The following is a 26,299-nucleotide window of genomic DNA, read 5'->3' on the forward strand; positions in this document are numbered from 1 at the left end:
CAACGCTTTTCGGTGACGACCTTTCGCGTGGTGGCGGAACGAATTTACGGTTCAACGGTGGCTTACGTTCGCGTGCTACGAATGGCCGCTATAGAAAGGTCGCTGGTGCAACCTCCCTAGAAGCATGGGAAGGTTGCACGTTACGGCGGTAGAATCATGTATCGAGAGAATGATTAAGATGCTAGGTGATGGAGTATGGGACCGCCATTTCCCAAGGTTCGCCCTAGACTCCTTTGAGTTTGATAGCCGTAATTTGCCGATTCTCTACTAGCAACACACGTGACAAATCGTTTACTAATCACTTTCCTTATGTTGTCTAAATCCCTTGTTCCTTTGGTTTGGAATGAAATTGAGTAATCGGTTAGATAGTTTTGCAGTTGGATAAAAAAAAACATCCCACCAAACCAACAGAAGAACATTATTTTAAATGCTCTTTTGTGGCCGAGTATGATGAAACGCAAATACACAAAAAAGTAAAACGATTTGCTCACTAATTCAAGTGGTACAGTAGCTCGATGCACGCACGGCTGGCGCTCGGTTGTTGTACCAAAACAAGCCTCGTAAAAGGCAATACAGCGATGCGAAAGCTATAGCCAACTGCATTTAATGCCTGTCGGCATCATCATCAACTGGATCGATGCCAGCCCCAAGCGAAACTGCAGTCACATCCGATCATGGCATGAAGAATTTATTACTCTGATGCGATCCGACTCGATCTGTCTCGCGCTCGCGTTCCCTCGCCTTACAGGGGCAGATCAAATATCGGTTAGATGTCTCGTGTTTTGCGCGCCTCAATTCTATTTTATGCAGTTCTTCTGCTGCGACAGGCTAGTGTTCGATGAACGCTGAACGAGGTACTGCTGCCAATCTAATTTAGTCATTGCAATGACGCCAAATCTAATATCGTTCACCAGGGTTTGGTGGGAAAATCAAGAACCCATCAGCTGCCGAGTGTCTTAAAGCTTTGAGGTCAGTTCACTTGGGTTTGGTTAGGTGGCAGGCAACTCGTACATCAATTTTTTTTCAGCTGCTCTCCGTGGCCGGCTCCTTCTATTTTCAGTTCTCATTTTGGTTATGGCTTTGTTTTTGTTTTGCCCTGTCCATCCCGGCATGTAGGACGACGGCCCTCGGTCTCGGTTTCATGCTGGTTAGAAGGGGGCACCCTAAGGGCGTGTTTGGGAGCCTTATTCACCGACTGCGCTGTCATAGTGTGACTGGCTACACCGTCACCGTCTTTGTGACCTTTTACGTCTCCTTACGCCGAAAAGAGGCCGATCACGTGGTCGATCTCACTCGAAAAGCCCTATTCTTTCAGCGACCACAATGCAGGCATCCATTCCACCATTCAAATTAGATGCACTGAGCGGCCAGGGGTGAACACTCTAGTCTACTAAGGCTGCTGCTACTAAGGGCCTGATGCTTGTGCATGGTGGCGGGAATTAGAAAGAAATTATGAGCCGCTCAAGGTAGGAGGTGGCCGTCAATTATCGCATGGAAGCATGGGATCGAAGTGCTCGGGATCTCGTTAAGGGCACGACCGTTGAAGGTCAGATTGAACGGTGACAACATATCGGTAGGGTCACTTCAACCGTATTCAACCTCTTACAGTTGCTGAATGTTTCTGTTTCTCTCGCACACATTACGTTGTGTATCGGTCCGAGAGTTTTAACCCAGCGTCCTTTTAGTTATTTTTATTATGTTGATTATTGATCAACATCACTTTGCATTGTCACGTCCACGATGACACATCGGCAATAGATGGGATAGATGGGTTGCGCACCTATTACAACGCTACGGAAAATTACATAGTTTCAATAAGTTCCATACTTCGACCAGAATTAAAAGCAACTCACGTCAGCGATAGGCGACAGGTGATTTACTGCTCCATTCGACGACGAAAAAGATTGTTGATTTACTTCAAGTCTTCTCTACCCTCTATTATTTCCTCTGATCCGCGTAACTAAAACATTCCATGTTTTTCCAGCACTTAAGGATATTTTCTTCAGAAGCTGCTAAACGAACGAACGGTTACCTCTTAGAGTTATAAAGGGTTCAATTGTGCGCACATAAAAGGAAAAGATAAAAGACAAGAAACCAATTTGATTTCCCCGGCAAAATGTGCAATAAAATAAAATCAATAAAATGATTTCTTCTCCGATGCTTATCATGAAGCTACTTCTCCTCTCCATTCTGATTTCTATGCCAATGATTTAAATAATGTACCACCCTCCCTTTTTTGGGTTTGATTTACAAATATTAAGCACAGTTAAATGAAGTTGTGACCAATTTTTGTGAATCACTTCCGTTGGTTATATTACTGGTTTCTCGCCTCGAAAATAAGACGACAATTATTTATAAGTTGCATCAAAAGAGAACCATGCAAAATATGTATACAAATTAAAATTCTTTCCCAAATCTTCCAAAATTAATCCATGATTGGATGGAAGAACAAACTTTACCATTTGTGAATGAAAAATGTCAACATTCTCAGCTACTTTTAGGTGGGTTTCCTTCTGGCAAATTTGTCGCCAGCAGCATCCTCACGCATCATCATAATGAATGGCAAACACGTTGGATGGCACAGCAGCTGTCAAAAGTTTTACCTAAATATCGTCTGGTTACATCTGCTTCGTTACATCCTTCCTGCGTGGGAAGAAGGAGACAGGGCGAGGGTCGCTAGACATCGGCAATTTTCAATTTAACATTAATCACAATATTTGACTCACACCATCTCCGTAGAGGATGTAAATTGTTGAAGTGAGTTTTAGGCACGATTTTCCGTCGGTCACGTTCGATTGTTTCTCATCTCGGAGGTGCCAATGTGTGTGGCACTCGTTGTCGGGGCCCACTAGATGCAAGATGTGGATTGCACATTTTATAGCACTCTGAAGGCCTACAGCTTTGAAAGGATGTCGTTAAGGGTTTTCCACGTTGAAGCGCTTCTTTCTTGTGTTCACGGATCGCATGGCCTACTTTACACCGTTAGCGGCACGTCAAATGGAGCATCTGGCTGTGCTGAAAGGTGTATAAATTATTAATTTGTCGACTGATCGATCCCTTTTACGATAAACATGGTTGATGAACAGAAGCGGACGCGGCTAGATGAAGCATGAAACCGGCGGCACTGCTCATGAAGATGTGCTGTAAGTTCGAAGCATGTCTGCAGCAGGCATGAGGACGTGTACTTCAACGGAAGCGGATCGGCGATGGTAGATTTCGTTTCACCTAAGATAGACTCTTGAGTCCTTGGAACCCACGTCATCACCTGCGAACAGGGCAACATACTTTCACGTCGTGGGCATGCTTTTCAACTTTAGTATTTCATCATAAACCCTTAGCGATGGAAAAATTTATATTTTTTTGCTGCTTTTACCAAGATCTAAGAGAATGAAAACAGTATTTTTAAAGCGTATACAATTAGCTGTCGCAAATCCAGCATTTCAGAAAACTTTCAATCATAATACTTTGAACAGCTTCGAGTTCGCGATCGCGGACAGGGATGAGTACAATCACAGCAACATTTTCACCATTTCTCAGATATTCATCAAGGAAGATTCGTCCCCCATTGTTATTGTTATCGAATAATTTAAGTCATTCCAGCTAAATTACAACAATATTATGAAACAGTCGAAAACAGTGAGATGATCTAAGCATTCAATGCGAGTAGTTTTAAACAACGCCTGTCTCATACCGCTCTCATACCTCGATTAATTAACTAATAGGTACTAAAGGTGAGTGAGATTGTAACGATACGGATGGTTGGATTAATTTAATGGATTGGTTCGTGGTTTATCAAAGGTGTCATGCTCGAAATGTCACCGCAATTGGCGAGCAGTAGTACACAGTAAACATCGACGATTGGCTGAGGATGCATTCATTAGCATAATTACTTCTTGCTTTACTCGATTAGTTTTGACGTTCAAAGTCGCGGATTTCTCAAGAAGCGAAAGAAAGTAATTCGCGGATACTATAGAAACCGTGCCGGTGTTGACTAGCGGAACGAGCAATCCATTTTTAGCATACACCAAGTTGCATAATGTTGCCCTGAAATTTGTGTCACGCTAATTTAGTAAACGCAGACACGAATTATGATGCGTGGCAAACAAATACCGAGAGGGAGTGATGTTCGTTTGATTCGCTCTATGCTCATGGCTCAGTTTAGTTTTCTTCATTTTGAAAAGGGAATCGAGCTGGAACCAACCAACATAAACTCATGCGATCATCCTAAAACAAATGAAAATTAATTAATGTTTAAATGATTCAACCCCTCACTGTCTCGCTACTTCGCTCCCATAGCTTCTTCGTTTCGCTTTTGGTTCACAATGCAACATACAAAGGCGTGACGAGATAAAAAGCCAACAATTCACATTTGTTGACCCGGTGCAGTGAATGAAACAAATCATTTTGTATTACCGCTTTTGTTCTTGACTTCAAACGGACTTGGACAACTAATTGCTACACTTGTGACTCACCATATTCCTTTTGTTGATGCATGTTTTGTCCAACGGGGGGATAGATGAACGCTCACCTTTGATGTTGCATTGCATGAGTGAGGCTGTTCTTAGGGTTCTGCATGGTCATCATATATGTAGTTCCACCGCTTGTTGAATAATAAAAATGGCCAAGGTTTCCCTTGATTTTCAATCATCCATTTACCTGCAAAGGTGGTTCTATCGTTTATTCAATTTGAAAACCACATCTGCAGTACATGTAAGGGATAAATGAACTTTTGAGACGTCGAATGTTTAGTAAAGAGAAGCACTGTCAATTTGAGAGTCCAGATAATGAGTACATTAGCCGAGACAGTGGCGGTGATCTCCTTGTGAGCAGTTTGATGGAACAACGCAAAAGCATGGTGCTCCACCCCTTTTGAGGAGCCGGCAGGTCATGCGAGCAGTCGCGTTGTGCAATGATGGTAAGCGTGTGGCCAACGTTACGACTGGTTATGAACCGACCATTCACTCTTCGACATTCAATACTTTGGCTCGGTCAGAGCCCTCTGCATCGGCCCTTCTAGGAGATTACCGTCCTCTCGGATGCTAGTCCAAACTAGAGGAGGTCTACCGTAGTTCACATTCTATGTAGCCACCAACCAACCATAAGCAGTCGGTTCGAGGATTCGTTGATTTATGCCGGTTAATAGGTACGCAAATGAACATGTGGACAGGTTACGATCGGTTTTATGTCCTCACGCGAGACGATCAACGAGAAACACATTCACTCTAACCCTGTGCCTTCGAACAGACTACCACCTAGTCACCGATATGATATGTCAAGAGATCAGTGGCCTCCGACGGGTGTGGTCGTATGCGCCCTTCAACTATTGTCACACGATTTGATCAAATATCGAATCAGCGACACCTATAACCCTTCAACTGTTGTTGGTAATTAACACTCACGTTTTCATTTTCGCAACATCACAATGTCCTCGCGGCGGGATCCGCCCGAAGAACCGAATTACCGGAAGTAACGTTTCTCCATGACACATAACCCAAAACACCGTACCGCGGTGGGCATCAACTGACCGGAACGACCGTGTAGTTCAAGTTCACTCAATATGGCCGAGTTTTCTTCGTCGCAAAATGTCTTCGCGCATGCTCAAGACCTTCTTGTGAATGGAATTTTAGGTTACGTAACGCCGGTTGAATTCGCTCGTCCACTGCCTACCCATACCAAACGGTTGTCGATTGAGACGGGTTCATCAATAATGGATGCAATATACGAGGTTCGCGCGTGGCAGCAGATCGTTCGGTGCCTGCGGAAACCGGATATGATCTTGATCTTCGAAACGAACAGGTAATTACCGTCCTCTGCACGATTGCCAGTAACGTCGCCATCCTTTCGATTGTATCGGTGTTCTTCCGAACTGAATACCCATTGATCCAGCTTTGACATGTGCTCGTCAAGTGATTTTTATAGTTCGTATGCTGGTCTGTTCAATCATGTTTATGTCATAATGTTGCCGTCTATTGACGGTGTGCTCAAAGAATTGCAAGGCAAGCTTGAAAATAAACTCAAGATATATAGAAACTCATGTTGCAATGCGTGATGGACTTTCACACCCGTCAGTTACTATCATGTCATCGAGAGGTCGTTTTACCGCACCTTGGGGCACACGTGGCCCTAGTGCGGACTCGGTTGATTCAAGAAATTGTGGGCTCACGTATCTGATACTCTGCCCTACACTGGGTCATTAGCATCGGACTATTCTGTTCAGCAGCGGCAGCGTGACACTTTGTGGCTTTAGCATTGAGCTTTGGCCGATAGTCGTACGTCGATCGCCGTCACGACTTTTCAATTAGACACGGCCACGATTCGCGCATGTTCTTCAGAGAAAAAGGCCGAGACTTTTGGCACGAATCGAAATTAAATTTGCAAAAACCCTGAACGTTCGGGACTGGTGGTCTGCGTACGAAGAGTACAGGCCACCTGTTAGTGAACCTGGCGTCTTTGTGATGGTGACGAAAGATCAGGAAATTGCTTGTCAATAATAGATCAGATAAGAGAACACTGATGAATCAATGACGCTTGGGCAATTGTCAAAGGACATGGGTGTATTTAGTAAATTGCTTAGGTGCTATCATGTGACATCGTATTCTTATTATAAACATTGATGTAATGTCGTTGTTTCACGCTGTGAACGAATGCCACTTTTCAAATCAATAACTTACCGATAGTCGAATTACTGCAATGCGATTACAGCGATTCATATTCGATTCAACGATTCATCATGAGCTAGGAAAAATTCTTTTACAACTTATCACAATCACAGAACTAGTTTTGACAAAGTAAAAACATATATTTTTTATTTCAACTTTTTAAATTCACATGCAATACCGTCCTTATATCTTCCTCGGTTGCACCTTAGAGGCGCGTATACCAGTAAAAGCTATTGAGTTTATATTTAATTCCCTATTTCTACTCCGAGAGCATCTTTGCACTATACAGCTCTTTCTTTTAGGTCCAAAGTCTTTCAATCTGTGTCAGTGACCGCCTTCTCGACACCGTGTTGATTTGTGTATAGCATGATCATGTTCTAGTGGGTCTCTAGGCCAGAAAAAATGTCGCTTGGAGAAAGGACTACCATCTTCAGTTCATCTTGTGAGCCACTTCAGATTCGTCGTGAATAGCACTTTCATTGGTTCCCAGTTTTGTTTGCAGTCTTTTTTATGTCATTTTGTCATTAATCCTGGTCACCTTGTGACCTTCCTCTTCATATTTTCTTGCTCACATGATGTTTGTTGCAATATTTGATTATTGCAACAACAACCGAATAGAATAAAAAGGTGCATGATGCACACTACAACAATAACATGATAAACCTTTACTTTTAGTAAGTGGTAACCATTTTGATAATGCTGCATTCCCTTTTTCCCATTAAGAAAATTTTTAAAATTTTTTCATGCTTTTCTTAAATTTTCTTTAACAATCGGTGCCTATTTTGTTACAATCTTGACCAGTTTATTGGTTTTTTTTTCTATAGCCGATGGAGAGCAATAACACGGCAACGTTAAACTACCATACATTCTTCTACCGGTAAACTTCTAGTCCCACTCATATTTAGCAGGGCAGCGAGTTATATATGGATCCATGATCAAGCAATGCGATTACAATTGTACCTTTGAATTTTGATTAAACCAAAAGCTATTATTCATGTTATGCTCCAGCATAATCGACATCGATTTATATTGAACCGGACTTGATTGGCATTTCGTAAAGGATTTTTCCTCTGTTTCAAATTATGGTAATGGCAGATGTGCGTGTTGATCCACCACACGTAACAGTGAAATGGTGAATGAGTTAAACGGTCGGTTTGGTGGATTCCCTTAACTAGAACCACAAAATTGCAAAATTCGCCCAAAGGAGTCAGGATTAGCGTAAGAGAACGAAAATAGAATTGCTTAATGTTTCGCGGTGTGATAATTGTTCTACAGAATCGGTGGCACAATGTCATGCTTGTCGTCTTCATCGCTCACGTACATACGCGTCAAGTCCGACGCAACGGAAGCCGTCTCGCATGCACTGGAAAGAGAGAGATAAACATCAAGCTATTAAACTCAGATTTTCGGATGGCAAATGCCCCATCGTCGGCGTAGATGCTGCTCACTGCTCTCGTGATCGTGTACCACGTCACGAAAATCAATCAATTATGGTTTTTGTCTTTCGCCCATAGTCGGTTTTCCGCAACAACACCACAGCCTACGGTTAATCATAGGCTAGTCAGCTGCAGCAACATGTCTCGAGTCAATCGTTATTGGAAATAAATCACCATCAAACGAACATTTAAATCGCCATGCTGTGGTGTTCTAGAACGCATTTTGTCTCGGTTGCAATTGGAGATGAATTCGTATGAAGCATTGAAACCTTAAACCCTTGAAAGCATGTGAGTTGGCGCAAGAAAGATTGTCTCGCCATTCCAAGAATAGTGAATTCATCCACAAATAGTTGACAAATTGTCTTTTACCCATGGTTCAATGGACGAAGTTGATCAAAAGTTTGCACTATCATTACTTCCAATAGCAATAAACAAAAATACGGTAAGCTGGATTAGGGTTGGCAAGCAGTTTAGTCCATAACACATCGATCACTTCACAAATGATACAAATTCCAAACACACAACATTTTGCATTTAAGGGTCTCGAACAGGCCTCAGACGGTAGCTAGACTCGTGCGAGACGCAAACAAACAGTGTTTATGCGTGTTTGTGTACCGTCAGCATCGAGTGGTGGCGCATAATTTGTCCAATCGATCGATCATTCGACGAAGGGTTTATGTTTATGGGTATGTCCCCAGCCACCTCCTCCACTCGCATTCCCTTATCTCTGGCTCTCTATCGATGTCTGTCAAGTTTATGCTTTATGTGAAAGCAAAGTCATGTTGGCCGCCGTCGCCGGCACCTCTAAGTTGGCTGTGCTGACCTTACTAGGCAAAACGTTTACTAGTGCTCTACAGCATGCCAGGATGCCGCTAATTTGTGTGCCCATATTGGGACAGAATAGACAGAATAGTAGCAGAGTGTGCACAAATCAATTCGTACTGGAACATTACTTGAACGAATAACTTATAGCAAACTAGCATGACCCGCGTGCGTCGCTACGCGTAGAAGATTAGGTTTTACTGAAATGTTCTATTTCTTTGAGTTTCTACTTTGTGTGTTATGATTGTTGTTAATAATTACCGATGATTCAAACTGGGTTACATGATCGCCAACCATGGTTTTGAGCCTATTTTTTCATGGATTGATCAGCTACTATTACTAAACTATCATTGGCAGTTGATACTCGGCTGGCACGCTTCCCTTTTGCCTGCGAAGGAATCGGAACCATTGCTGGGCACCGACTAACGGAGACTGTTTGTTTCGTATGTAATCCCGTCGCCTTTAATTCCTTTTCGCTTTTGGGGGACTATCGAGCTCAGGTTTTTTGTCGTAGGTGCTAGGCCCTCGGAAAGGGGTTCTCGCTTTTGGGATACCATCAGCGTTGCAAAGAATCTGACCAAAAAGGAGTTTTCTAGTCAGATTCCCCTTTATTCGCAAATCTCCTGCCCTTTTATACCCCGGGTTTGCCGGTGTCCTTCTAGGGAACACACATGATGCCTCATTTTTCCAATAACTGAGTTGAGCTCCTAACGTTACCGCCTGGAGTTTGGAGCCCGCGCAACATCATTTATGATAATGTTAATAGTTGATATATACTGCCTTTCAGTATAGATTCGATATGAATGCCAGTTTTTTAGCTAATGATGTAGTTAATGGTTGCAAAAAAAATATAGAATTCAACATGCATATGAGTGGTCCGTGTCATCGATACGGCCGGATATCGGTATCTGACTCGACGATTGAAAATATCTGGACTTTTCATATTGCACTTCAATTATCATCATAGTTGTTTGGGGAAAGTGCAGATTTTTTTACCTTGTCTACTACTAAAAGTGCAATCGAGCACATTCTAAACTGTTAGTAATGTGTCTGCACATTTTAAATTTTTATACATAATTTTTGGACCTTTGACGAAATTTCGAAAATTCGAATATTGCCTGAGTATGCTTAAACCGGTTTTAGCTAAGCCTTCTAGGATAAAATTCTCATCAATTAAATTAATTCGCGCTGTCAACGCTCCCTGGCGCTCAGTATTGCAACTACTGTTCGGTGATTTAGTGGATTTTCAAAAAATCATTAAAAAATAACTGTTTGAGCTAGGGCTATGAAAATTTGAGAGTATTAGTTTTTTTGTATGAAAAATCTAAGAAAAATATCAAATCAAAGGTTAACAGAAAGTTACGGAAAATAATTTTTCTATTTTTTGAATAACTTAAGTAATGGGAATGAAATATAGTTTACATCCGATTCTGATACCTACAGAAGATACACACAAAGTTTGGTTCAAATCGGTTCAGCCGTGTCGGAGGAGTTTGGACACAAAAAAATGTGACACGAGATTTTTATATATATAGATAATCATGCACTCTCCGGTCGCTGCTGGTACCGTGACCTCAAGCATAACCGAGTTTGATGGGTGTTAATGAAAGAAAAGCGTTTCGAGCAAACGAATGCACCGCAGCATTCCGTCACCTACCTTACAACGTCGTGCTCCTCGAGAACCGGCACCTCCGAGCTATCCAACCCATCGTCATCCTCGGGCAACACCGCGTCATCATCATCATCATCATTTGACTCGACGATGATCGACAGGTCGTGTAGTATCTTCGTCTGCGATGTTGACTTGCTGCCGGGTTTCAGCGAGGCACCCGGGTGTGTCGCGTTCGCGGCATCAATCACTTTTGACGGTCCGGGCAAGTCGAACTTACGTTTACTGTGCAACGAATACGGGGAATCAGGTTACAATCTTCTGTTTATGATTTTGATCCCTCGGTCATTCATCCTAATTAACTTTTCGCCATCCGTGTCAACTTACCTTTGTGCTGCTTTGCTACGCATCACAACATCGAGCCAGTTTGTAGTAATCTGTGACGTGAACCTGCAGAAAGATACGAAAGAGAGAGAGAACAGAACGGAAGGAAATTCTTATCAAATGAGAGCCGTTTGGAGTACGACTTTTAAAAGCCGTTCGCCTTTCCGCCAGCTGGCAATCGTGCGTAACCATGGGGATGATGATATCGGAACGGAAACATAATGAAGAAACTTTTTTGATAGTTTCTGAAGAGATATCAATCATGTTTCTCCAAGCACCATACGCGTTCGTTCGAGTGGACATATTTCAATTTCTCATCAATGGTGTCTGCCGATAGTCATACTGTAAACCATTATCCCCAATGGTTCGCCAATGCCAGGTGAGATGCATATTGAACATAGATAGTAAACGGACAAAACACACTACAAATGAGATTGGAGGTGCAATGTAAGTTGCAAATGCATTTCGCGGTGCAATGCAATTGTTGCAATCTTGTAAGTGGCCAATTGATGAAAGATTTTGTAAAAAGAAAAGAGGAAGCAAGCAATGGAATACATGAACCACATATATTAAGTGTTTATCAGACATTTCACACGAGAACCGAAGAATGTACAATAAATGCTTGTATTGGAAGGGTTTGATTGGTACGGTGCAAGATACAATGCGGTGCAGTGTGGAGGGTGAAACAGCAAAAAACAGATTTGAGGGATAACACACATCTAGATGATGGTTTTAAGAGCAGGCACGGCTAAGCCACCTCCAGCAACGAGGACCGCGTGGGGTCGGCAGCCGTGCCTGTCGGTCAGTGGTCAGCAATGGTTGACGTCTCGCTAGAGATCCGCTAACCGGTGCCGCCAAGCCTGACGCGGTCCTAAAACATCAAACTGAAAGTAAGTTAACCTGGAGGCTAGGACTTGGCTAACGGGACCTTGATAATCCAAAGTTCTCTAACCGAGAGTCGGTCGGTGGGCAAGAGTCGGCCTTAGCTTGTTTTTCCATCGAAAGCACTTTGTTGAGATACTTGAGATCGAACTTAAGAATCGCTGTCAGGCGCGAGGAAGTAGTGGAAGCGAGAGCGAGAAGGGCCACAGGGCGCCGCAGGTCCAGTGCCGAGCAGAAGCAGAGAATGCAGAAGAAAAGACAAAAGAAACGAAAAAACAAAAATTGAAAACAGTTGCATATATCTGACGGTAGCAGAGTCGAGCAGAGTGGTTCTGTCCATATCCGGTCCATATCGTCACGACGACATCGCCCGATCCGCTTACATTTGTCCAGCGGGCCCAGCTTGAGAGCAATGTTGTATAGGATGTCGGCGGTCCAGAACTCCGGTATGCGGACGAACATCTTCTTCGCGTCGGCTGGCAGATGGAAGCCGAGTTTGTGGAGCAGCAATATGAAAGGCTGATAGGAGAGCACAGCAAACTGATCCTGGTTCCAGGGCACAACTGGAATGGACTTCTTTTTCACTGAAAAAAAGCAACGAAGTAAGGGGTTTTGATTCTTGCACTTCACATTCGCACCGAACGCTTCAGTGATTAAGAGACTTACGAATGCTGTGATAGGAGACTGGTTCCATCACGGAAACGCTCAGCACACCATTCACGACGCTCGTAGCATCGAAATCGTTGCCGCTAAGGAGGTTCAGCTTGACAAAACAGCAATCTAGCAGGCTTTTCTGTAGCCATGCGACGAGCTTACCGCGGTTCTCTTTCTGCAACCGATCGCGTAAAACCTGGATATCGTCAACAGCCTTAGGGGAGGACGATTTGGAGTCACCATCGTCGCGACGGCCGGTTGAATCAAGCGAAGCCACCGAAAGGGCTGGAGTCTGTACATTTCGTTCATACTCGGGATTCTCGAGCTTCATCAGTTCATCGTACTGACCGAGCGCGATTATATCCTGCTCGAGTAGCTGCTCAATGATGGATAACCGGGTCTTCTGTTGGTTACCGTTCTCTTGGAACAGTTTCAGTATGTCCGCTACCAGACACTTGCTCTGCCGGCACTGCACATAGTACCAGTGGAGGGAATCTTTCTCTTCCTGTGTCCAGCTACCGAGCAGATTCCCGGACAGTAGCTGTGTACTGATCTCGGGCAGCGTGGTGGAAAGTGTCAAGGGAGCCGGTTGCGGTGTATTAATGAACTTGTGGATAACATACTCGATCAAATCGGACCAATCCTGGGTAGGAGAACCAGAGCATTATGCCATGTTTAGATAAACTGTTTCGTCCCTAACTTTTCTACGAGCGCACTTACATCGCACAATTCGTATTCGGTTTCCCAGATTTGCGAGTAGGTTTTCAGGATATTCGGCTGAAATAACACATTAATCTGGCCCAAGTCCCCACCAACATGGTGCATCATGGTGAAAATACAATCGTTCACGTACGCCCCATTTTCCCGGAAATCCTCCAGCAGCAACCCGTACTGATGCATTATCTCAACCGTGGCGAATCTATCAGGTTAGAAGGGACCGATTTTTGTTTGCGGACCGATTGGCGGACATAATAGGACTTACTGTTTAATGTGACCGAGCATATCCCCCGGAAGGGCATCGGATTGCTGCAGCTCCCGGACACCATCCAGTAGCAGCAACAGCGTGTGGTTGGTAACAATCAAATCCTGCAGATACTGGCGGCTTTGGATGTTGGGGTTATAGCAACGAAGTAGTAGAACAAACAAACAACGCAAATCCTCTGTGCTGCTGATTTGCTGTTGCAGCATCTTCAGCTTCTCTTTGTCCTCCTAGTGTAGTGGCGATTTATAGGAGACATGAGATGATTGGACCCAATAATGAAGGATCTACCATTGAAAATCGGAAGCCCAATGGTGTTATCGGTAAAGGATGCTTACCACCGTCAGGTGTGTACTCTTCTTGTATGTATCGAGTGCTTGCAGGAACTCGCGTATTGCCGTTACAACCTACGCACGAATTAAAAATGCATATACATACTAGTCAGCATGCCAGTCTATGGTATGTTCTAACGGCCTGACTATGGCTATGACTAACTTACTAAATGGATTCTCCTTAAGCACGGCTTGATGTCCGTCTCGGCTGCCCGGCTTAGCTGTTCCAGCTGTTCACATAGCATCACACCCTCATACGTAAGGTAGCTGATGATGTCGAACGATAGCACACTGTTGATGTGTTCCAGGTCCAACTCGAGTTGCGTCGCAAACTTCAGGAAGTAAGTCACCAACCAGAAAAAGTGTGACGTATCGATTTGCACTTGCTACAGAGCGACATTACATGGAAAAGAACATTGCAATGAGTTTCCAATCGTTTCCATAGGCCGGAGTCTTCGTTTGTTAGCAACAATTATTACGGAAAAGAATAATGCTACAAGAGAATGAGTATTAAACATGCTTTACGGTATTCCCGTGGTTGGTTCGTAATTAAGATTGAATGGTTGCCAGGGTGAAGTGCTCTTCACCGCGTTAATTAACTTGCTTGTATTTGAAACTTTCCAATGAATGGAGTGCATTGCTGAATTCTGGTAGAACGAAACATGACATGCGATACGGAAAAGTTCCGCAATTAGTTGCTACCGCTTCCGCTCAGTGTACTCACCAGGTCCGATAAAAGCTGTGTGTGCAGCTCCTGCACTAGATATCCGTAGCCTTTAAGCAGAAAGTCGACCGTGAACTCCTTGAGTATGTGCGAGATGTCGTCGTCGGTCGGTACATGATGCATTAAACCCTTCATGTTGATTCTGTTACGCGTGAAAACAGTGTGATGAGATGATGATTAAGATGAGCGTCCACGCCATTGTCACAGAATAAGGATATACTAACATATTGCTCTTGCCACGCTTTACCAGCTTCTTGCGCCGAAGTTCCTTCTTCTCTTGCACGGAAACAGGATTACGTTGCTTGTTGGCGGCGTTAAAGCGTTGCTTTTGATTTGACGGTGGCTTCTGGTGCACTGGCTTCTGCTGAGGTGTGTCGTCCTCGTTACTCGAGGTCGAAATGGATTCCTTCTCGACCTGTGTTCCGTAACCGCAGTCGGAATTCTCCGACAAGGACACCTGGCTTTGCTTCTGCTGATTCATCGGGGATGCTGAAGCGGTTGATGTCGTCGTGGTGGAAGTAGCTGTCGTCGTTATGGTTGTTGGCGCCGTGTCTGCTGCCATGGCGGGTGCGGTTTCCTTGGGGCCGCTGCTAGCTGGTTGCTGCTTGGAAAAGGTGGGACCAACGGGGGCGACCAACGATTCCAACGAACCCTTTGCGGCACTTTTGGACTTTTTGGTCTGCAAATAAAAGTTAATAAATTAAAAACCCAGCACAGATGGGCGAAGACATACAAAGTTTCGGCCAACTTCCTGTGCGTCTGTAGCACTGTTAATGGTCCGCTGCTGGTGGTGGTCACATTGCTGTTGGTGATGGTGTAGCTGCTGATGCTGTTGTGGTGATTGTTGCTGCTGCTGTGATGAAGATTGTTGCTGAAGCCCCATGCCAGAGGGTTTATTTCCCGTCACCAGCACACACCCTTGATCCTTCAGCGTCTGATGGTACATCTGATGGGATTTGATCGCGCGCGAAAAGATGATCTGCGTCGGGTAGTCGCCAACCATGCGTGTCGTCTGGGACGTCTCGGACTGTAAGCTCATTGAGTCCTTGCTCATCGACGTGGGCATGTTGCCGCTGCCTAAAATGCAAATAGCGTTTCGTGAGTCCCCAGCCGCTTGGGTGCTACGATGATAGTGGTGTTGGGTCTTGCTGAAACATTCACCATTGTCGGACGAGTCGGAGGTCGGATCTGACGTGAGCATCGGGCTGGAGTCACCGCTGCATTGTTTCGGGGGTGATGTGTTGCTTTCGTTGTCTTCGGAGCTTTCCGAGAGCGTCGACTCGAACCACAAATTCAGTAGCTTCTGCAGTGTGCTAATGTGCTGATCCTTGTACATTAGCGCAACCAGTTGGGCCATTGTGACGCCCCAGTATGCACGCTGCGTACACGACATTAAGTAGATGAGCAGCTTGTCGACGCTCTGGGTAAACAGGTTCCAGATGATCTGGTTCTGGAACGAAGTGTTGTGACCGGCCGTTGGGTAGCTGCCGGCGTGTGAACCCGCGCCCGTGCCCATCTCTGGCACATGCAAAATGTTACGCAACAACAGCAAGCAGTTGTTGACGCTATCGCACTGCTGAATCGATAGTTTGGAGTCTCGCTCGAGGATACCCTTCATATGGTCGATCACTGCTTTGGTGGTCTTCCATTCGACGAACGCTTCTTTGCTGGTGATCAGTAGCTTGTTTAGCTCGAAGATCGTGTGGCGCCCGATCTCAGACTTGGATACGAGATCGACAGGTAGCAAACACTCGACAGGTACGGTCAGGTTGACCAGCAACCTGATCGTTGTGTCGATGATCTTCGCATCCTTTGCATTTACCAACAGCGGTACTATATCGTTCTTAACATTCTGGCCAAATCCAATCGCCCGGCGGAATGTACGCAGGGTCGCATCCTCCACGGCCAGCTTGCAGATGATTTCCTCCAGCGTGTCCAGACAGTCCTCCCTAACGTGGAATGCATCGTCCACGAAGGTGCCAAGCGAACCAAACGTACTGTTTATCTGCGGATTCGCTAGCAGCCATTCCATGTTTCGAACGCAGGTGGGACCAGAAACCCAGAAACTCCGATCAATAGTGAAGTGATGGCGAATGTGGTTTTCAGAGAAATTTGCAATTTTATACACTGTTCAAAAGAACATGGGAATTTGATAAAAAAAAGGAACCAAAACAGATTATCCTCTGCTACGCATGGATAAAGAGAGATAGGTAGATAAAAGACTAAAAATCTTCTAATATTTTTTCGCTAGTAGTTCTTTCCACGATTTCTTTAGGTATGTTTCAATAGATTATTGGTTCGTGTAATGGAGATGACACTACGGAAACAGGGTTCTGAGTGTTGATAGCAGGATGATGTATCCATTGGATCCGTTTTCTGTTGTAGAGAAAAAGTTGAAAAGAAAGGCAAAGAAGAAATAGAGCAAAGTGAGAAATAAAAATAGGGAAACAGAAAGAGGAAAACAAAACTAAGGAAACAAAATTGAAATGTGTTGTCAGTTTGTGACGCAAAATATGACCAGCAAATAAGTGTCAGCAAAAGAAACCACAAGAGTAATGGAGCTTGAAGATCCCAGAACAACGATGCTGTTAATAAGAGTTTTCAAGCCCATCATTTTAAATTGAATTCATCGCTATATTTATGCTTAATATATGCTTAAATTGCCGTGTTACAGATCGTTATTTGTGGAATATTTCCTCAGTAAATTTTCTACTGGTTTAAATGTTTTCTTCGTCTTATGTCATGTACTATTTTCTCATTTTCCCATTTTTTCTTAATGAGAAAAGAGTGATATGATTAAATCACCAAGTAACAGTCTTCATATTGTCACTTGCCAGATGACCAATTACTAAAATAAACAGAATGCGGATACATTTTGACTATTGTTCACTTTCCGTGAATCATTATTTAAAACCCGTTAGTGTTCCTTCAAAACAAAATTCACCTGCATATTTAACGTAAGCAGTTGATGAGCGCCATACTAATTTCATCCGTACATCTCGGTAATGTTCGCTAGCGATGAGCCATCGATCCGTATGGTTGTGAGTTTGACTCACCGGAAGCGTTGTGGTTACGTTAATGTCCCGCTTTTTCAAACCATCCAATATGGAAACCATAGAGATGAGGAAGCCATACAGTGGAGGATGGGAAAAAGGAAAACCAGGACCTAATCCTGTACAAACACTGGCGCAAGTGTTTGTCTTTCGTTTTATTGACTAGGCCATAAGAGAGGCATATAACATTTTGCCACACGCCAGAGATAGCGCGTGCACCGCGTGCAAAATGTGACAAAACCACACGGCAACGAAAACTGACAACGTGCCACGGTACTTCAGTAGGTTTGACTACAACTGCTATGTATTTATTAAACTCATCATCCACAACCTGTCCCTGTAGCTGATTCCGCGGAACCACATCGATCCTATGATTTGGATTAACAGCAAATCTGAGTGGGTGTCGATTCATCGATTCCTTCGTAACTATAATCTTCAACGGATACATAATACGTTTTCCTACGATGAGCTGTCTAATCGCAGGCAGGCGGAATAGATTTGCAAAATCTGCTGGTAAAGGATATGGATGTCAGCCACATGTTTGAACCGTGAACAGGTCGCCCATGTGCCATGCACTGCTTTTAAAAACGTGCTTACAATGTGGCTAGATAAGGTTACATCGACTCCTACTACACGTTGTACAGGACTTGCACAGCATCCTGAGAAAAGTTTCCGAAAAACTCTCATCAAAAAAAACACGTTGTGTAAAACACTCCACTGTAGCCGCTGTGAACACGTTGCTTGTTTCGAAAGTCTCCGAATGCGATGAAGAACAATACCTTCCTCGTTCCAGTGTAACCAAGTTTAGAATGCTTAAATTAGTCACTGCCGGTCACTATCTTGGGTCAGACGTTGGAAATAATAGAGGAAGCCTGTTCACTGTTGGACGTAGAAATGGGAAGTTTATTTTATTGCGTTGCGTCTCTCTTGTTAATAATTTTTCTTTAGAAGTGACTGTTTTGTACAACTCGACTAGAAGTTTGTCCCAACCAGTGTAGCAAAATAGCAACTCTCAAACAATTGCACGTGTTGCGAGAATAACTTAGCTAGGAATACAAGCGCAAGTAAGACTAAAATAGGATAGTTAGTTGTGAAACTCTTTGGAACTGATATTATAGATAAACCTGATGTTTGTGCAATGTTGAACATGTAATAAACAATTGCATAAAAGAATAAAGTCCTCACAATACAATCACACATTCGGCGGAATCTTCATTACTAATTCGTTACTCTTCTGGGATGGTGTATCGATCAGATTGAATTGCTAATTTCTTTCCTCGAGACTTTGTGTCGAGTTTTTGCTTGTGGTTATACATAAACAGAAGTTCACTGAAGCATATCAAAAAGCTAGCTTCTGTATCATATTCACATGCATACAAGAAAATTGTTTTTCAACATTTCTTTAGTAGCAATTTTTTAATGGTTATATGTTGACTTGGTTATCATCTATAACAAGAATAGCGTTCGTTGTTGCAGATGACAACAGTAGCCGGAGAAATCGAGCAACTTGCAGCACAAAAATGTCACGTTTTTGCTACGACAGTTCAGTTCCGTCGCGCTGTATCGAATGGAACCGTGGTCTAAAAGAAGAGGCGGTAGAGTAGAAGAGAAGATTCAGGCACCTACAGCTATTGTTGCGAATTGATGAAATTCGAGGAAAGCTAATGTCCTTTCTTGCTGAATAATATTGAATCGATCGAAGTTAACTAAACCAACGCAATCGTTTTATTTGTCTGATTAGGCGTATTGACTTTGAAATTCTATTTATTTGGGTTGCAAAAACCCGAACAAATCGTTAGTCGTTTGTTGGATTGCCTAGAAACATAGCTTCAAGCATTAAAGGACTGTTATATAAATATTTTCACCATCTAGCAGATCCCTTTTTTGGCTTCTCGTGACAACGGCTCAACAAACGAATCATATCAATCACAATCAATTATATTATTTTATGGCTTTCCGTCGATGTGGAAATAAAAGTTGAGCCAAATCGGCACACCGCAGGCTGAACGCTAATTTTTTAAGGATATTTCTTAGATACAGGACGAGCAATATGGAGTTGCTATCATACAAATTATTTCTTCAGTGTCACCCAAGGGTATTGCTTCGATGCGCTTCGTTAGGACTTTTTTTCAACCATGATGCGCGTCGTCGTCAGTAAAATTTCCCTGACAGAGCCGCATTTTGGGAGATGATTTTGTTCCCATCGATAGCTATTTGTCAGTAACCGTAGCATTTATATGGTTCCTCGATTTCATGACAGATATTTTTCTGCTAAAGTGTACATCATTAACGAAACCGGTTATTTTTCTTGCTTGTGCAACTCAGACGAAGTTTATGCCAATTGGTTATCCGCCAAACGAAACTCAACATGTAAAATAGGTAGGCGTGATAACAGTCTTGCTTGTATCTTTTCTATGCACGGATGATTGGAACATCAAATGCAAATGAAGAAGCTAACGGTAGTAAGGTCCTCCCAGTATCATTTCAAGAACTGTGAAGCGCACCTTAACTTTTGGCTGTAGGAGAAATGGTCATGATACAATCAATTCAGATGTTCTGCTCTACGGAGCGGAATGTAAAGGTATTTCAGGCCACCCACACGAAACGCCTAGCAAATTATAGGTGGGATAGGATTTCACCATTACCATAGCAGCATACCATCTAATACTGTAATGGTTCAACATGCCACCATTGACGGAATTGTTATACAACGAGCAATACATGTGCTTTCTGGACTAGATACATACTAGAGCCGAACGTGACTGCTGGGGGTGGTCATATGGCGTTCGCCAGTGGACCCTTACCTTCATTTGTTAAATGCTATAGAACGGGAGGCACCAATAGAGCTTATACACCCGATGCTTTACTGATTCCTGTCGTAATGACTTCAGGATATGTGGATCGCATAAATCTTCGATGTGATTCCTTAGAATTTTTACTAGTAACTGACTACGAAGGTTTAATTTGGCGAATAGCCTCGGGAGAACAAGTGCATCGTCAACGCGCACACATTTAGACAACAGCCCCAGCCATTTCTTACATCACTTGGAACGAACACGTCTCTTTGATGCGTCGATGGGCTCTGATAAGGTTTCACACACGCTGCACTCGCCTCTCATCAATTACCGGTTGCTGGTTATATAGCCCTCCACCAGTGACGGTGGTTCATAGTGACGCGCGTCTCCGTCTGGTCACGATGCACAATGTCAGAAAACGTGATTTAAAACGCGGTTTTTGCTAGACACACAAGCACACATAGACTATGAACGCGACTGATTGACTGCAACGAGGCCGCACCGTAGCACAACGCTGAGCAGACAGTACTAGCGTGTGCAAAAGGGTTGCATATTATTTCAATTTTTTTACTCTCCAATGTTATGTGCTGCTAGTAGCTGGTTAGAAAGAACGTGAGTTTGCGAGACCGGATTCCGATGGTTTCGATGCGAATGTTCTGACACCTTCTAATTGATGCACTAGGCAGTAATGCCTTCGGTGTCGATGCGTAGAATACGGGTACACAAATACACACGAAAGCAGTAGTTTTATACGTTTGCTCACCTTTTTACAAATCCAATAAGTAAATAATCAAAGTTTTGCACAAACTTCTGCTGTTAGTCTAAGAAACACTTGAAATATTAAACGAACAATCCACCGCATACTACTGCAAACATTAGCATTTCAACTGGATGTTGATAGCAACAATCAATAGCATGAGTACACGTATTTCAAATTCATTATTTCAATAAATTATAAATTCACTTTTCACACTATAGACGGGGCTTTGATAGACACTGCACTGTTAGTTGTTTGTCCCCCTTCGGTATACTTAAGTAGCAAACTCACGGTATGAACACAACGAATGCTGCTTCCGCCTTGCTTGACGTGCGATGCGCAACTAGCATGAATGTATACTCTACCCGTATGGATACCGCCGCTGGCTCTAGATTCCGATCTCAGCGATACGGAACTACTACGCCTGATCGTGGTGGTAAGGTTTCAGATGCTGCTAACCGGAATAACTGATGGCGCGTTAATGGCAACGGGTGTTTTGAAAGTGTTTCGGATTGTCGAAGGATATTTGCAATTTGTGCTTCGGTTGAGCCTGGCTCCTCGGTCATTCGTTCGGCTTTCCGGATCCGGAAACCGAACCAACACAGAACGAAAGAGTAGCACAATGGGTGTGAAGGATAGAGGGAGATATCGTGAAGGCGCTTGGCGGTTATGTACATAAACCGTCGTTGCTGGAACGTTCTAGTATTAGTTAATCTCTCGTGTGGTACCCCGTGTCCTATATCATCTAAAGACACGTTTTGGTGCTTCTTATTTGTGTAAAATGGATGCACAGGCTTACATCATGTCTTGCACCGTAGTATTTTTACTAATCTATTTGACTATGATAGTCATAGGGCGGATTATTACTTACTTAATTATGCTTAAAAAAGTTTGAGAGTGACATCATATAGAAAGACGATGTCTTACGTTCGTCTCTACATCATTGCACTGGATGTTTCATCCAATCCCTTCCAAATTCCGCATGAAATAATTGCGATTCATTCGGTTTCTGTAAATGTTTTATCCACTAAAACTTGAGTTACCATTTTGGTTCAATCAAGAGTTGGTAGCATCATGGCTACTTCGAACCGCTTAGCATCGGTAGGATAGTGATCTAGTGTAGTGGCATCCATGGGACAACTTGCAATTGTTTACAGAGCGTCGGAAAGACTGAGAGTGTGTTCATGCCGGCTCTCGATGCGGTTAATAAAAGTACATAGGAGCGAAAGTATACAAAACACATCGGCACCACCACCTACAGCCGCATCATCAGTGGGATCAACTCACGTGGCTGGGCAACGTGCGTTGGGGCAAGTTCATGTTTCAGCCCAAGAACCGGCCGACATCGGCCTGCTCGTGGTTGTAGGAGACATTGCTCTATCGTTTCGTCGCTGTCGCGGTGTTTCTGCCGAGACACTGGAAATTGAATACGCACACACTAGCATACGTGTTGCGCATATAGGAAAGATGCATCGTATGAAGCGGGAATAAAATAAGACTCCTAAATGGAGCAACGATTGAGCATCCGTGATGTATCATATACATGCTACGGTTCTATCATAATCGCACCCGGTTAACAGACAGCGGATGATCGCTCCGAGACTGCTCACACTATATCGAGATGGAATTCCTGAGATCAAGAGATGCAAATATCTTGTGAGTTTGTGGGAAACGGATTGGGTTGGTTACATCACTAACAGGTATGTGGTCAGGCTTTTGGGACTTATTCTTATTAGCTAAATTTATCGCACGATGGTCTAAGCTGTTTAACCCATCAATCTCAATTGGCTTCAAATGAATAAGACAAAGGACCACCTACTGGTTTTAGTCTGCGTTGTCCAGATTAGAGCAGGAGTGATAGACAGACGCAGAATGTCTAGTGCAGGAAAGGTCATCTATTTCTAACATTGAAAATACACCGGATCGACCTTTCACTATTCCACATATTGCTTTGTTTTGCGATAATAGCAAAAAAGAGATGCCAACTTCTTTATAACAATATGATTTGCATATGCTGTACTAAAATGTCATTAATACATTCTTTGAGTCCGGATATCGATAGACAACGGCATAACATGTACAAGTAGAAAAATGTGTACTCTAGAGATATTTTCACTGTAAAATTATATATTGTTTTATTGCATTCTAGCGTGTTTGTGCTCTTTCTCATCCTTATTCGCGCAGTGGATACAATATGAACAGATGAAAAGATCACTGATATGATAACTCGTGTGACGTATGCCAGAACGGTGCTGATGCCTAGAACCTGCAGGATGCTGATAAGATTAGCCGCAATTCGGGACATAAATTCCCTTATGCTTTCCAACTTCTCATTAGCTGTACAGTTACTAGGTGGTTCATACAGACCGATGTCTATACGTTCACGATGGTTTTGCAACTGCTCCAGCAACGCTCTGTGTGATTTTTCCATGATTGGCTGTAAGTGGTTGGAAGTAGATTGGGTTTGTTCAGTTTACCGAACCAATCGTGAAATCGTTTGTGCAACTTACCCACCATCACTGCTTGATCATCCAGTACGCAGTTATTCCGCGATATGTCCAAGAAGCATTTTTTTCGCGTACCACGGAGGGTCCACTTTCATTGGTAAGCATCTGTCTGCATCGCGCTCTTAAACAGAGGCCACGATCTACAGGAACTTCATGCAATGAAAAAGATCTCGGGTGGGTTGCGCCGGTTGTTCCACCCTTGCTGAAATCCACCCTCAGCGATTAAAGCATAAACTCTCAAAAGGACTCCCTCTTTCACTTTTCTTTATTAAAGTATCGTGTTGCAACAAGTGCACCGAGCATAATACGAGGTGATCATTTTTATTATAATTCGCATGGCGGAGAAGCATGGAATGGTGAAAAAAAAACAAAAGAAATGATCCTCTTATTACAGTTTTTCTCAAAATAATTGGAATCAAACAACAAAATCTCTAGCTTTAAATACTCGTGAATTTACGTTTCCAACCAACAGCGTCGATGGGAACTATCGTACTGCATCCTTAGTAGTTGGCTGCCCGGAGAAGCCACCCTCGGTGGAACTCTATTCGCATTTATTCTTCACCGTGATCATAATCTGGTTCGTTTGGTGTATCAGGTACAGGGCACTAACGAAAACCGCATTCGCTCTGAATAGGAGAAGAAACCAGCCCAGCGGTAATGGTGTAAGAGTCAAAATGCTCGATCTTCAGGATACTTACTCTCCTTCCTTGAAGTATTCCTTTAGCGTGGTGCTGAATTTCTTGGAATACTTGACAAACTCTTTCTTACGCTGCTCGACCGCCTGTTTGCCGGAGGAACCTGGTATGAAGCCCACTACCTCGTTCACTGCATCTAACAGCTTTTTGATGGCACTAGCTATTTCTCTGCAAGTAAATTAGAAATATATATAGCTAATTAAATAAATCAGACAAACAATATCCCTGACACGGCACAAGACATAATGTGTCTCGGATCTCAGATGTCTGAGCGATTTAAGTGGTCATGAAGTGGAGAGAATCGCCCTGTTTGCCCTACTCACTTTATAGTCTCGAGGAATGTTTTGCGATCAGCAATCTCGTCCGGAATCCGGCTCAGGATTCGTTTCAGTGCGGCTGATTTTTTATTTAGCTCCTGGAATGCATCTTCCGTGCGATTTAGGCGATATTCAATTACTGAAAAGCAAGAATCAAACGTAGTGGTCCCTCTTATTTCTCCTCCGTGCGACGATTGCTTACAATCCGTATCGGTAGCGGCACCCTGCAGCCGTAGGATGCTTTCGTTCATGTTCACGTTGATGTCGCCCTTCTTGATGATGCCCATCACAAGATCGTACGTTAAGCCAGGGTGACTCTGTTCCGCTTTGGTTAGGGCAGCTCGCAGTGTCTGCGATGCAACAACATCACGTCGTTCCAGCTGAGTGGTGTCCGAAAATGAAAAGGAACAAATATATTATACGATAAAGTGGACGAATGTTTTGTGCAACATTTTGGGTGATGAATGATGAAGGACGCATTTCAACGGTTGTTGATGATATCTGTTAATTCCACGAAAGCATCATCGCCTACAAACTAGACACCCCACGGAAACGCAAAATGTAGGAAGGGAAAAAAGTGGTTTATGCAAACGCTGATGCCGCCGTGTTTGGCGTCTTCGTCTAAAAACTAGTTGAACGGCTTTCCCTGCACCATGTTTTTCCTTTCCGGAGCCCTACCTGGGACAAAATCGGTCGTATCAGAATCGGCAACACCAGCGAGGTAACGACGGGCGATTCGTCGCCCATTGTCATTGCTCGTCTCCGGGGGTTGCTCTGTATCCGGAAAAGCGAAGAAAATCTGGAACGGTCCTCCGTGAAGAGATCGAGGGTGATTCACCGTAATCGTGGCACACACGCAGACACTTTTACGGTCGTGACGAACGGCCGGAGCAAGCCTTCACGATTTAAGATGTTTTTGGCTGATTGATCGGCACCTTAAGTGATCACATCCGTTGCACTCATGGAACATGGAACCGTTTATTGCCAATTGATCTTGCTGATTTTGTTGGTTTTGCGGAGCACAAATAAATTTTCTTTCGATTTTTCTTTCGAGAAACACGGAATCAGTTCAGAGCCCCCTACCAACAGACAGCATTTGCTGTCTGCTGTCAGTTATTGCTGTCTCCGTCTCTCGTTAGACAAATTTTTCGTCCCAGCTCCCTTATACACACTAAAAATCGGACCCCTTAACAAGCCACTCTATTTAGGGGGTTTTTAGGGCTTTATTTAAGGGTTTTTTGCTGGCAGGGAGGTCGTATTCAAAACACCTTGGTTTTGCAGCAAAACAGTGACTCTGGGTTGTAGCTTATTTTTCGCTTCGTTCCTGATTTTTTTTTAAGATTTCCTTTATTTTGCGCAAAATGCTCACTTTCTATCGTCGATTTATCACGGATTTATCAATTTATCGGGCACTTTTTTTTGCAGCAAAACAATCTCCATAGTGATTGGTTATATGGGAAGCCGGTTGGCTCTGTAACGCCTTTTTATCGTTGGCTCTATATCGCCTTTATAGAGCCAGCGTTGAGTCGGCCAAGAAATAATTTGCGGGAAAAATGCGTCGTTTGTATTGCGGTGTTCCAGTTTGATAATACTGATTCTTCTGATTGTGGATTCGTATTAAGTGAGAATCTTGTTGTTCAAGCGTAGTTCGTTGTTTAAGTATTGTAGATTTCGTAGATTGCATCCTGTTGTGG

At 43.4% G+C, this 26,299-nt stretch overlaps 3 protein-coding genes across 10 annotated transcripts in view; 1 reads left to right on the plus strand and 2 right to left on the minus strand.

The window, feature by feature from the left end:
* Positions 1-6,775: 6,775 nt before the first annotated feature.
* On the minus strand, positions 6,776-21,559 carry LOC125948249 (protein timeless). Of its 8 annotated transcripts, none has more exons than XM_049674139.1 (15): positions 21,093-21,445; positions 15,643-16,857; positions 15,215-15,558; positions 14,706-15,160; positions 14,482-14,623; positions 13,925-14,143; positions 13,764-13,832; positions 13,429-13,655; positions 13,167-13,365; positions 12,459-13,089; positions 12,176-12,376; positions 11,863-11,953; positions 10,914-10,976; positions 10,575-10,811; positions 6,776-8,022 (listed from the first exon to the last, which is right to left on the minus strand). In XM_049674139.1, exons 2-15 carry the CDS (start codon positions 16,511-16,513, stop codon positions 7,929-7,931), a joined length of 3,843 nt encoding a protein of 1,280 aa, XP_049530096.1. In that variant the 5' UTR covers positions 16,514-16,857; positions 21,093-21,445; the 3' UTR covers positions 6,776-7,928. The 8 variants fall into 8 exon arrangements, with proteins under 8 accessions (XP_049530096.1, XP_049530095.1, XP_049530094.1 ...); XM_049674138.1 differs by having other exon boundaries at positions 11,839-11,953; XM_049674137.1 differs by lacking the exon at positions 21,093-21,445 and adding an exon at positions 21,452-21,559 and having other exon boundaries at positions 11,839-11,953; positions 15,230-16,857.
* A 2,281-nt stretch (positions 21,560-23,840) lies between these two features.
* LOC125948256 (programmed cell death protein 10) lies at positions 23,841-25,707 on the minus strand. Its single transcript, XM_049674154.1, has 5 exons — positions 25,284-25,707; positions 24,808-24,985; positions 24,612-24,744; positions 24,292-24,456; positions 23,841-24,219 (listed from the first exon to the last, which is right to left on the minus strand). The coding sequence occupies exons 1-5, from the start codon at positions 25,356-25,358 to the stop codon at positions 24,135-24,137; spliced, it is 636 nt and encodes a 211-aa protein (XP_049530111.1). The 5' UTR covers positions 25,359-25,707; the 3' UTR covers positions 23,841-24,134.
* Positions 25,708-26,108: 401 nt separating this feature from the next.
* The window catches only part of LOC125948251 (WD repeat-containing protein 55 homolog), a 2,009-nt gene continuing 1,818 nt past the window's right edge, over positions 26,109-26,299 (plus strand). The window contains exon 1 of the mRNA XM_049674143.1: positions 26,109-26,299. This exon is cut by the window's right edge and continues 4 nt beyond it. The gene's annotated coding sequence lies outside the window, so the exon portion shown is untranslated.

Source organism: Anopheles darlingi, chromosome 2 (assembly GCF_943734745.1).
Source record: "Anopheles darlingi chromosome 2, idAnoDarlMG_H_01, whole genome shotgun sequence".
Lineage (NCBI taxonomy): Eukaryota > Metazoa > Arthropoda > Insecta > Diptera > Culicidae > Anopheles > Anopheles darlingi.

Coding starts and splice junctions, on each gene's coding strand:
- LOC125948249 (XM_049674137.1), bottom strand. CDS start 16,513: ATGGAATGGCTGCTAGCGAATCCGCAGATAAACAGTACGTTTGGTTCG. Junction 14,624..14,705: donor AAGCGTGGCAAGAGCAATAT/GTTAGTATATCC, acceptor CACGCGTAACAG/AATCAACATGAAGGGTTTAA. Junction 11,954..12,175: donor GCTGGGCCCGCTGGACAAAT/GTAAGCGGATCG, acceptor CGCGCCTGACAG/CGATTCTTAAGTTCGATCTC.
- LOC125948256 (XM_049674154.1), bottom strand. CDS start 25,358: ATGACAATGGGCGACGAATCGCCCGTCGTTACCTCGCTGGTGTTGCCG. Junction 24,745..24,807: donor TGCCGCTACCGATACGGATT/GTAAGCAATCGT, acceptor CTTGCTTTTCAG/TAATTGAATATCGCCTAAAT. Junction 24,220..24,291: donor GAATACTTCAAGGAAGGAGA/GTAAGTATCCTG, acceptor TCTCCTATTCAG/AGCGAATGCGGTTTTCGTTA.